General features: G+C 35.0%; 2 protein-coding genes across 2 annotated transcripts; one reads left to right on the top strand and one right to left on the bottom strand.

The window, feature by feature from the left end:
* The first annotated feature begins 243 nt into the window (after positions 1–243).
* On the top strand, positions 244–5,995 carry LOC140966063 (two-component response regulator ORR21-like). The gene is made up of 6 exons (XM_073426366.1): positions 244–667; positions 1,110–1,262; positions 1,335–1,733; positions 1,880–1,956; positions 3,536–4,659; positions 5,599–5,995. The coding sequence occupies exons 1-5, from the start codon at positions 535–537 to the stop codon at positions 4,637–4,639; spliced, it is 1,866 nt and encodes a 621-aa protein (XP_073282467.1). The 5' UTR covers positions 244–534; the 3' UTR covers positions 4,640–4,659; positions 5,599–5,995.
* A 1,023-nt stretch (positions 5,996–7,018) lies between these two features.
* LOC140966035 (MACPF domain-containing protein At1g14780-like) lies at positions 7,019–11,286 on the bottom strand. The gene is made up of 8 exons (XM_073426307.1): positions 10,979–11,286; positions 10,651–10,892; positions 9,589–9,790; positions 9,422–9,487; positions 9,114–9,297; positions 8,339–8,508; positions 8,199–8,263; positions 7,019–7,786 (listed from the first exon to the last, which is right to left on the bottom strand). The coding sequence occupies exons 1-8, from the start codon at positions 11,216–11,218 to the stop codon at positions 7,162–7,164; spliced, it is 1,794 nt and encodes a 597-aa protein (XP_073282408.1). The 5' UTR covers positions 11,219–11,286; the 3' UTR covers positions 7,019–7,161.
* Positions 11,287–12,110: the final 824 nt, after the last annotated feature.

The following is a 12,110-nucleotide window of genomic DNA, read 5'->3' as shown; positions in this document are numbered from 1 at the left end:
GTTTTTACGCAGGAATGGGGCCTGGATTCTTTCTTGATTGTTGTGCGGACTTTGCATTTTGTCAAATCTTGTAGGTATTTGTTGTTTGATTTGTTGGAAAGTGTGGTAACTACAGCTTGCATAAAAAAAAGATCATAACTTCAGATTTCGAGCAGTATTTCACCCTTTAAATTCATGCCCATGTTCTGGTTATTAATAAAATAATATAATTCAGCTCCTATATATGGGCATATGGAAAGTATGTGACGTGGATGATTATTACATACAGAAATACTGTATTGTACGAAAACGGACCAACAGTTCGCGTTATCCTCTCCACATTGTAATAAAAACCCCTTACGGCCACCGCGCTGGTCTGCTCTGTTCCCGTTTTCTCCCTCGAATCAATCAGATCTCAGGGGCAAAACGGTCAAATCTATGACAGGTTGGGATTTTAGCGTTTCCAAATTGTGGATGAATATATTCTACTGCTGTTGTACTTTGTAAAGCTAGGTCTGTGCTGCGGGAGGCAAATTTTCCTTTTTCTCCTCTGATATGGCGTGCGCTAGCGGCGGAAAATTGGTGGTTCCAGAGCAGTTTCCGGCGGGGCTGAGGGTTTTGGTGGTGGACGACGACGTCGTTTGCTTGCGCGTGCTGGAGCAGATGCTTCGCAAGTGCATGTACAATGGTTGGTGATTCTTTGATTCGTTTTACTGAAGTAGGTAGTGGCCTTAAATTTGACTTGAACTCATTGTTCTATGCATTTGCTATTTCCATTCTCTGTTCTTTCTCGACTTGCGAGCGGATAATGCTCTATGATTCTTTGGGAAATCGTATGTGATCTACATGTGTTGGACCAAAGTAAAAGCTGTTTTGGTTCAATCCACACCTGAGTACCAGTGCAATGAGATCTTACTGCTCATTGTGCCGTTGAGACATGGTTTCGTTTTGTAGTTACCGATCGGCGGTATGACATTACAAATTGGGAATCGATCGTCTTCGCCTGTTCTTTTAATAATATACATGTCACTTGATCATGATTTAAACCAGTATGATTGTCATATATTGTTAATAAAAATAGTTTTACATTCAGTAGAATAAAATTTGGTAAAAAGGTGAAATTTTTGCAGTTACCAGTTGTTCTCAAGCTACAGTTGCTTTGAAGTTATTACGGGAAAGGAAAGGCTGTTATGATATAGTACTCAGTGACGTTCACATGCCTGATATGAATGGCTTCAGGCTTCTGGAGCTAGTTGGATTGGAAATGGACCTTCCTGTTATAAGTGAGTTGGGCGTATTGCGGCTAAGGCTTGAAAAATGGTTATCATTAGCTTATGTGACATTCTGTTTTGCAGTGATATCTGCTGATGGAAGAACGGACCTTGTGATGAGAGGAATCAGACATGGAGCGTGTGATTACTTGATTAAACCTATTCGGGATGAAGAACTGAAAAATATTTGGCAGCATGTTGTTAGGAAAAGGTGGAATGGCAATAAAGAACCTGAACATTCAGATAGCCTGGAAGACAGTGATTGGAGTAAACGAGCAGGTGATGATGCTGAGTATGGCTCCTCTGTGAATGAAGGGGGGGATGGGGTCCTAAAATCACAGAAGAAAAGGAGGGAAACTAAAGATGATGACAGCTCAGAATTGGACAATGATGACCCTACTATGTTGAAGAAGCCTCGGGTCGTCTGGTCAGTGGACCTTCATCAGCAATTTGTCAGTGCTGTAAATCAACTCGGGATTGATAGTATGGTTTTTTTTTGACCTCTTTATATTTATTTCTTTAAAATTTTCTAGGGGAAGAATTTTATTTATCGATGTGGTTTTCATAACAAAGAATACTCACTTGAATTTATGCACATTAAACTATTAATGCACACTGTTTCCTTTCAGAGGCCGTACCCAAGAGAATTCTTGAATTGATGAATGTTCCTGGTTTAACGAGGGAGAATGTGGCAAGCCATTTACAGGTCTGCTATGCAGTTCCATTTTTTTATATTCCTGTATTATATCCTCCATATTACAAGATAAATGGAAATGTTAATGATGTTACCAATACCATAGCTTCTGTCCATCAATTCCACGTCCTTTAAAAGCTCACTGACAGAAGAAAATTTTAAAACAAGTAATGGTTCCATTCTCATGATTGACTAAATATTGTAATAAATATGGAAATACGATAATTAGAAATGTTCTTGCATTCTTTTTGGAACCTACCTTTTTTTTTGTAGTAATCACCATTCAATATTTTGGGACCACTTCCATGTAAAGTAAACCACCTATGTAACTTGCCAATATGAATGGCTACTTCCACAATTCGCATATGAACATCACAAAAATGCAATGATTTAGCAATAAATTCTTCCTCCTCTTGAATCCAATGATTAAATTGCGGGAAAGTCATTAATCATTGGACAATAGGCCTTTAATGCAGCGCCCCCCCCCCCCCCCCCCCCCCCCTCTTTCGTTCATTTCTCTAACCTCTGAATTGGCTTTAAAGGTGACTTTGGCAAAAACAGTATAGCGGGGGCGGGTTAATGGATTTTTTAAGAACTTGGTTATTGTAAAAATTCATATTTTTTTCCTAGTTGCTCGCATTGTTCTGGTCGAGCTCTAATAGCTGTCATTTGACAAAAATATGAAAGTTTATGAATACCGCAATAAAAGCGGTAATTTAAACTATGCAGAAAACATAAAGGAACACGAGTTACATAAATTTGGATGTATTGTATCCCTTCTACTCACTGGCTGATTTCGATCTTCACCAATTCCACGTAGTGATGTTTGATTTACATCAATCTCAGAAGTCTTCCCGACATGCAGGAATCACATGACTCAATCCCTTGTTACAACTTGCGAATGTAGACCAACACCTCCTGGAGTAGTGGAATTATGTCTATACTGCATCCTATAAACTTCAAGTAAAAGTTTACAGAACCTGCAATAATTCTTTGTGAAGGCATAATGTATGAAACCTGTATGAATTTGTGCATAGTCGAAGACTTTTACTGCAGCTGGGTCTATTGTGAAAGTGATCCTTTCCAAAGAACTAGATCAGATCCAGTCGTCCTTGTTTCAAAATTCAAAGTTTATATTCTTTAGGTGATTTGATTTTTGTGATTTTCAGATGTTCATCTCCTCGTTGCACCTGAGAATACAAAGGAAAATTTTAAAAATCCTGAGACCTGTGAAAAGAGAGTGAACATGTGCCACCATGAAATGTTACATTTGAAAACAGTTTTCCTTGGTCAACAGATGGATTATCTAAATCTTAGAACCTGTTTTATAAGTGTTCTTCTCATGATATTTTCCATTGACAGAGATTGGTAACTTCTAAGAAAGAATTTTAGTTCTTTAGGAAAGAAAGAATTTTGGTTCTTTAGGAATAAAAAATTATACAATTTGTTTGTATATTTTCTTTTTCCTGTATCTTATCAATAATTTATCACTAAACCATTTGATGTGGATTGTACTTTTTCAATTTTCGGCATGGTTAGGTTGACTCTTCGCTTAGTCTCTCTAGTCATAATGTTATGATGTCAATCGCAGAAATTTAGACTATACTTGAAGAGATTGAGTGGAGTGGCTCAACAGCAGGGTGGTCTCCCTAGTTCTTATTGTGGCCCACTGGAACAAACTCCAAACCTAGCTTCCATTGGAAAATTTGACATCCAAGCATTGGCAGCTTCTGGCCAACTTCCTCCTCAGACATTGGCAGCTATACATGCTGAGTTTTTTTCTCGGCCATCTGGAAACTTAGTTTTGTCAGCAATGGATCAGCCAGCCCTACTTCATGCATCTCTTCAGGGACCTAAATGCATTCCTGTAGATCAAAATGTGGCTTATGGTCAGCCTTTGATTAAATGCTCATCCAACATTATGAAACAAATTTCTCAACCTCTGATGTCAAACGAGGATGGTCAATCGGAATTCAGAGCCTGGTCGTCCAAGGATATCGGTGATGTTGTACCAGCCTGCAATAATACTATTGTAGTTGAAGCGAACGATAATATGTTGGCAAGTTTCGTACAGCAACAGCAGCAGCAAAGAAAACAACACCAGCTGGAACAACAGAGACAATCTATAATGCTGGAGCCATGCCGTCCAATTAATGTGCAGCCTTCTTGCTTGGTGGTTCCATCCCAGTCTTCAGCCAATTTTCAACCTGTAAATAGTCCTGCTTCTGTCAATCAAAACATTAACTTTGGAAATAATATAATGGATTACAACAATCCCTCAGTTCAATCAAATAATCGATCAGGTTTTGGTCAAATATTGGACGTGGAATGTAAACCAGCATTTATGCTTTCTGAGTTTTCTGCTTCAGGTTCGGTTTCGTCTGTGTCTTCTTCCACGAAAAATGCAGAAGGGAGTGTATCTAACATGAACTACATGCAAAGTTCGTATGGTGCTAAAACAGACAGAGTACTTGATCAGGAATCAATTAGAAATCCCTTATATGTTGGTAAAGGAACATCCATACCAAGCCGCTTTGCCGTGGATGAAAACGAATTTCCACTGGGAAATTTAAATCATGTAAGATTTTATGCCGAGAGTAATGCTAACAAAGTGAAGCAGGAGCCAAACATGGATTTCACGGATAATGTGAAAGTGGGCATCACAGTACGCCAGCATTTTCCCCAAATGATCTGATCAGGGGATAATCTGAATAGGTGAATTATCTATTACTCTTCACTGTTTATATTTGTTACAAAACATAGAAAGTTAAATGTTTCACATGTTTAACTGGCTAACTTTCAAATGAGGTTGGTCTTCAAACTTCAGGTCTCACTAAAACCGTTTATGAACTAGAGTTCTACGGCTGATGCTTTAAAAACAATATCACTGGCATTTGAGGAGACATTTAACAGGCTTTAGAAATGTGATACTTGTAATATATATACATGATCTTAACACATTTAACAGGCTTTAGAAGTGCGATACATTTAATATATATACATGATCATAACACTATTCATTTATCCATCCTATTTTCACATAATACTTGTTAAATGTTTTCTTGTTTTATTCTTAAAGCATTTCTGGGTTATAAGAACTTTCTTTAGCTTTTCCTTTTTTGGTTTTCTTTTGGCAGTAGGAGTGGAATATTTAGTCAGGTCTTCATTTCTACTATCACTATCACGTCATTTCATTAATGGCCTATCGAGAAGCCAACATGTTAGAGGGAATATTAGCAATTTTAGGAGTCTAACTTGAGCTTGGATCACAGACGTCCTACATTGTGTATGCAGTGTTTAGAACATGCAAGTTGGCTGGTAATTTAAATGGTGAAACTACATTTGTGCGAGAATGTCTTGCCCTCGCTCCAACCGTACTACTCTAGATTTAGTAATGAATTTTATTTCAAATATAAAAAAGTTTGCGTCTTACAAGTTATATTTTGATGTGACATAATTTTCTATGTGCACCCAAATTTTAGAATATTATTCTTTAGTGTGCTAATCACCTTGTGTTGTGTAATAGTTTTTGCTGCTGTGAAATTCACCCATATAGGTGCACACGTTTTTTTTTTTGAAGAAGGTGCATGTGTTTTTTATGAATGGAAATATGTAATACATGCTAACTGGCTGATTTTTCTTCGATTTCTTCAGGTCTCACCTCTAATGGTTGAGTATATTGTTATGAGTTTCCACGCGAGTAGCTGAGAAACAATATTTCGTGAACACGACTTCTGTTTGAGGTATCTTTGTTATTTAACTTCCATTCGGGAGTCCCGTCATTGGAGGACCCTATTCGAAATTTGGAAGATCTGTGTGAACGTTGTGCTAATCTGGTGAATCCGAGCTTTATGCCTACGAATGGGGGGGAATCTGGTAAATATAAACTCTGTTTTCAACTAGTCTTTGTGCAATAAGTTTAAGATTTCTATAGCTGTAATATTATTCATTCGACAGCAACCTACTTCTAGATTTGTGTACTCAGCTATTGTTTCAAAATCTTTCGTATTTATCAGTTTGTTTTCGAGGGCACACGTCTTTTTTTGTTCAATTTACACATTTGAGTTCAAGGTCCGTCTTTGTTTTGGACTCGTGATATTGAGAATTATAATTGTTTAAAGAGAATTATAATTGTTTAAAGGAGTTCTTGAAAAAGAAAATTAAATACGTTTTTGTTTTTCTTATTTTTCAAAAGCGGGTATGAAGTACGTCCACTTTTTTAAAATGCGTTTTTTGAAATAACATAATGGTTTTAGCGTTATTTTTACTTTTATTTTTAAATAGAAGTTAAAATAAAAGCCAAAAAATCGAAAAAATTACTTTTTAAAACAATTTTTTGTAGCAGAAAAGCACTTTTTTTAAATAAAAAAAATTAACACATTGACTTCATCCGAATGGACCTTTTCATAAAGTTTATGAATTTCTGATTTCAGTTGTACGGAAGTTTTAGTTTCTTAAATATTTTGCATATCAATCAAATAACGTTATTATGCATATTAAATATCAAATTACGTTCCCTGACAGCTGTGCTGGTCAAATCTGTGAAAACTTGAGTTTCGAACTTTTTGAAAATTCAAGTTTCATATTCTAAAATAATATGCTCACCTCAATTCATGAATCAATTTGTCTCATTCAATATATCATGAATGAAAACGATCAGTCAGTGTCGAAAGAAATACTCTTTTTTTTCTCTCTCGAAATAACGATAAACTTGAGAAGAGAAAAATATGAGGTTATTGAAGTCCTTGTACATGAGACTCTCGACTTTTGTATTTTCTTCGATTTATTTAAATACATTGTAAACTTCACAATAGAAAAAGGTGATTTTTTATCACGGCCGAGAGGCACTTTATTGAATAAAATCATATGTTTGGTAAGTCTCGTACAAGACGGTCTTAATATATCTAATGTAATGTGATGAAGAAATGTGCAGAATATGGCTCGAGCTGGCAGGACACAAAGCAAGTGGATTTATACAGTTGCGGGATTATTATCTTGGAGCTGGCAGAACCGCTAAAATAGTTTGGTATCTTAATGTATCAGGTTTGTTGACTTGGTTTATGAACATTACTGATAAAGAATCAAATAGACTCGAGCTTTTACAAGTAAAATGTACACCACAAAACAGATCAAAGCCCACTTTACAAGCATCCCTACAAACTGCAATTAATATGTAATGTATATCTAAACTTATTTTTTTTTCTTTTCTTTTCAGAATCAGTACATTTTCAACAAAGAAAACTTCACCCTTAGGCAAATCTTTCCCTTTTCCAAGTCCAATTTAGCCCCTGTCACCAGCCAATGTCCAGGACTATCCAACGGCCCTCTACACAACTGTGTCATATCCACAAATTTCAATAGCTTCTGCGTTTGAACCGGCACTGGTGGCCCTGTTGGGTACACCCCCGAATCCACGATGACTTGTTCCGGCAATTTCTCTTTCTCCACGTTTCCGGTTATCGACGTACTTATGGATGAAAAGAATCCCGATTTTATCGAGTTGTGTTCCGATGCGGCATGCATCCAGTTAGACTGCATGATGCACGAGTTTGATAACTTTGAGTACGCAAGACGAAGGTGCAACACATTTTTGGAATAATGCTTTTTCACATGGAGTTGGGCTCCGGTGACTATGAACGAGGTGTCTTGCGAGGGACTTAACCATTCTAGGTCGGGTTTCACCGGGGCAGTGCAGATGTGGGAGAATTTTTTCCATTGGATCGCTTCGAAATAACGATGGTTTTCGGGGATTTCGTCAGATCCCCGCCATGTCGTGGAGTCGTTCATCTTATTATGGAAGTGGACCGGAAGGGTGGTTAGGTGTTGGAGGTGCACTCCCAGCCTGAAAATTATGTGTTTGTACAGTAAGCTACTCAATTAATTATATGCACACTAAAACTAAGATGTTATGTACATAGTATTATTACATTGTCTCATGTTAATTTTGTGATATATATATCCTATTCAATCCGATCCATGAAAAAATTTTATTTTTTTATGTCAAAAATATTAATTCTCACTCCATATATAGACCGGGTCGACCTGTCTCATGGATATAAGAGACAATCTCACGTAAAACATACTCTTCAATTTGTTCCTTCAATATGTATTCATACATTAAATTGTTTTAAAATTTTCAAGATTTCTCACCATCCCAATTTAGTGATTGCATTTAATTCAGTTACATATTATCTGAAATTTTAATTGATTTTTAAAAATCATTATGATATATATACACAAAATAGGGGCCTCACCGATTGCATTTTATGCCCTCGAGATATAACCTCATTCCAGTCACCGGTAAGTTGCCGGCAGTGACCTAATCACAATTAATTAAAGTTAAAATAAAGTCATTAAGTGAAGTTGGCAATTAATGACTCTGTAATCACGATACCTGAGTGGTATTTACGTATAGCTTAGGGCCCATGGGATTAAAATTCAGAGATGGCGTGTGATTAGCCTTGTTTCTAGCTAGGCCCATGGAGAGGTCATTGTGTATGGGAGCCCAAATCCTATGAGTTTGAAAGTCCAAGAAATACTCTAGATCAGCTATTGGAGGCTTATCTGCTCGTTTAAAAAATAATAAGAATAGTCAAATTTTTAATTAATCAAACAAAAACAAAAAACACAAATTTGTGACATACATCATCTACCCGATCCGACTCATAAAATAATATTATTTTTATAATAAAAATATTATTTTTCACTCTTGATATGAACCAGATTAACCCGATCTACTCAAAAATGAAAACCACAACAGAAAAAATAGATCAACTTTAAGATTCACATATATATTCTATGAAAATTATTTTGTTTTTTAATAATCACAAAATATATTTCTCAAACACTGTGAGTAAGCATATTATTGCATAGTATCATCACAATTTTCGTCAGACATGTGACAAAATATATGCAGAGTAGATCCATGAAATTGTCCACATAAAACATGGGAGGGTCGTAATAATTTTGTTAATTGAGTGCATCTGTGTCAGAACAACATGATTTCGTCCATATAATTGGAAATCTATTAGTAGTGTATCCTTTCAATCCGATGCCTAAAACCCCATATTTCACATTAATAATTTATAATGTCCAAATTTCTCGAATAATATACACAAGATATTTGAATAATAAAAAAGACCAATAATAAATGTGGAAATAGAACTTACATCGAAGATAGAGATTGATGGCATGTGACAAGAAGCCTTTCCCAGGAAGCCCCCTCATTAGAGAAGTGATTGGTATGAAGTTGAAATGGACAGCATCCGGCATTAATTGAACCGTTGGCAGCCATTCGCAATGTGTATTCACACACGATTCCCCACCCCTTTTTGAACAAATCACACTGATTCCCTGCCATATATTATTATATTATTCAGACAAATTAATGTCCCTTCACTCGAACTTAATATGGACACCATATAGTATTTATCCTTAATACTTATTTCGACGTGTATATTGATGATCAAAAACTTACATCTTTTGCTGTAATTGACTGGAAATTATTCAGAATGTTAGGTTGCGGATCAAAAACATCGAATGCCTGTGCGATTCGTCCACACACAAAACAAAAGTGTATAAATAACTCAACATGTTACTTACATAATAATAAAGCCAATTATATGGTCACAGATTGGATTGAACCTTGTGTTTTTGTTCTTTTGTTTTGAGCTGATGCGGGGAAAATGTGCATGTTCCATTGAATAATTGATCTCCAAGATTATAAAAATGATTCTTCAGCTCTGATGGTTCCATGCTTGAAGACTTGTCTTGCTTTACCAAAACCAAATCATGCCCACCAATACTTAGTCCCACAATTATATGAGTTCCATATTTTTCTATGAATCTGTTCCTCGCAATAAATAAATAAACAAAATTAGCAAACTATGCGCTCGAGATTATTTTAAAATTCAATTATAATATTTGATAAAACGGGGTAACTATATCGACTTTTAATAGTCAAGTATGTTGTCAATCATACTCGATGACTGACGCGAGTGCATCAAGAGATCATATGTTTGAAATTGTCCCCATGATCGACTGCAAACTAAAACTTTAGTTATTTTCGAATTTTCTTTTAATTTACTTATTCCGAGGATAATTGTAATAAAACTCAATTTAATAAGTCAGATGAACACCAAAATGTCAAGCATGTTGAAATGACAAAAGACAGCTAATACTCTGAAACTGCCAAAAAATTCCAAAATGAAATTAAAGTGTTGTGTCAATCTTAGCCGTCAGATGATCATAACTCGTCATATTATATGCTCCCATTGCTGACTTTTCTTCGAAACATAAAAAATAAAACTTTGAAATAAGATCTGCAATATCGAAGTGGCTATTACGTTGATTGTATGCCAAACATACTTTTAATAATGCATTAAAATCACAAGAGAATTTCTAGCAAAACTCACCCACAATTTAAAATTAAAGGGTATCAAATCAAAACTAACAAAAATTAGATTTAGTTACTTTTCTCAATTCTCTTCCACTATGGTTGTTATATTGGCTTTACAAGGATGACAGCACCAAGAATTTAGAAAATTTTAATGATGGAGGAAAAAACATTTATAACGTATTGAAGGGGGTAAAAATATTAATTATATTCTAAGGTATAGCAGGATTGGAGGAATTTGGAACATTAAAAGCCATTTGAAAATTTTCAGTAAATTAAATTAAATTAAATTAAATTAAATTTGATTTTACCTTGCAAGAGCAGAAGGATCCCATGTAGAAGGAACAGCATTCCGCACTTCATCGGCAAGAATCAGTGGATATCTATCGATATGAATATCGAACAAATTGATAAAATATCCATCAAACGCTAAACACTTTGTGCTCGCAGCATCAATAGCCCACGACCCGCTCTGGAATCCGAACATGGAGTTGAACTGCCCCGATGGGATTTTACCCGAAACCGAGCATTTTCTGTTGAAAAACTCCGACATCTGAGAGGGGGGAAAAGAAAAAAAATCAAAGACACGAGATTTCACGTCTTTGACGACTTCAGTTGAGACGTTTATACGATACGCACCTGGTTAAAATCGAGCATGTCTGATTGATACCTTGTACGATCTCCTTTGTCACATCTTATATCGATCGAGACATTATCGATGGATCCGAAACCTGGTATTGAGAGATGTCTGGTGGCTGTTTCGTTAAGGACGATGATCCTGTTGTCTCCTTTGCAGAACTTGAGTCGAAAATCGGACGATAAATCAAAACCTTTGCCGAGGCTGTTCAAGGCCTTCAGCACAACTTCATGGTCACTCATTTTTCTATTTCTGATAATGATTTGATTTTTCGATCATAATTTGATTTCAGCGGTTTCAAAAAATGGAAATAGGAAAAGGCTGAGGAAATTTCAGTGATTCATATTCACTCTTTGTTTTATATTTGAAGAACAAACTTTGACTTTAATCATTGTGTATTTTGCGTGTTATTTCTGTTGACTGTTGATATCGTAATGGTCATTCTGCAGATATGGTTAATTATACCTCAAAAATCATTTCATTGGGGTGGTCTCAATTTTTGTCACTAAGCCATGGATGGTGCCATATAAGAACTAAGAAGTTACAAGAATTCTTTGTTAACCTTAAGACAAATTAATTAATTTCTAATTAACTAGTTGGTTTGAATGAAGAAGCTTTGAGTTTCATATTTGATTATTTTATGAGATATTGTAATTTGAACAAAATAACATAGTAATAACACTTGATAAAAGTTATGTGAATATTTTATTTGATGGTGGGCTGGAATGTATATAAATAAAAATAAATAAACTTTTATATTAGTTGTGGTTTATGTTTATTTGGGTGAAGTATGAAATAAATAAATTTTTAATTTAATTGGATTGTACACAAAATTCACTAATAATAATATTTTTTTATCTAAGAAAATAATACTAAATTAATAAAAATATTTTGTAATTTTTTTATACTAATGTAATCGATTTGGTACAGTTTATTTATATAATATTTTTCAGAAAAGGAAATTAAATGCTTTAATTAATATTGATAGCTTTGTGATGAAACTTTTTATCTATTATCTATTACTATTATAAATATATGAGTTTGAATTGTGAGCTTACCTTTTTACCATTTTATTTGTTTTATAATTTGTCATGTTCATTTGGTTCTTTAAGTAATTTCCTATGTTAGTTTAAT

This window comes from Primulina huaijiensis, unplaced genomic scaffold, assembly GCF_012295235.1.
Source record: "Primulina huaijiensis isolate GDHJ02 unplaced genomic scaffold, ASM1229523v2 scaffold20025, whole genome shotgun sequence".
Classification (NCBI taxonomy): Eukaryota; Viridiplantae; Streptophyta; class Magnoliopsida; order Lamiales; family Gesneriaceae; genus Primulina; species Primulina huaijiensis.
Note: the sequence above shows the minus strand (reverse complement) of the source record. Positions and strands in the feature narration are given on the sequence as shown.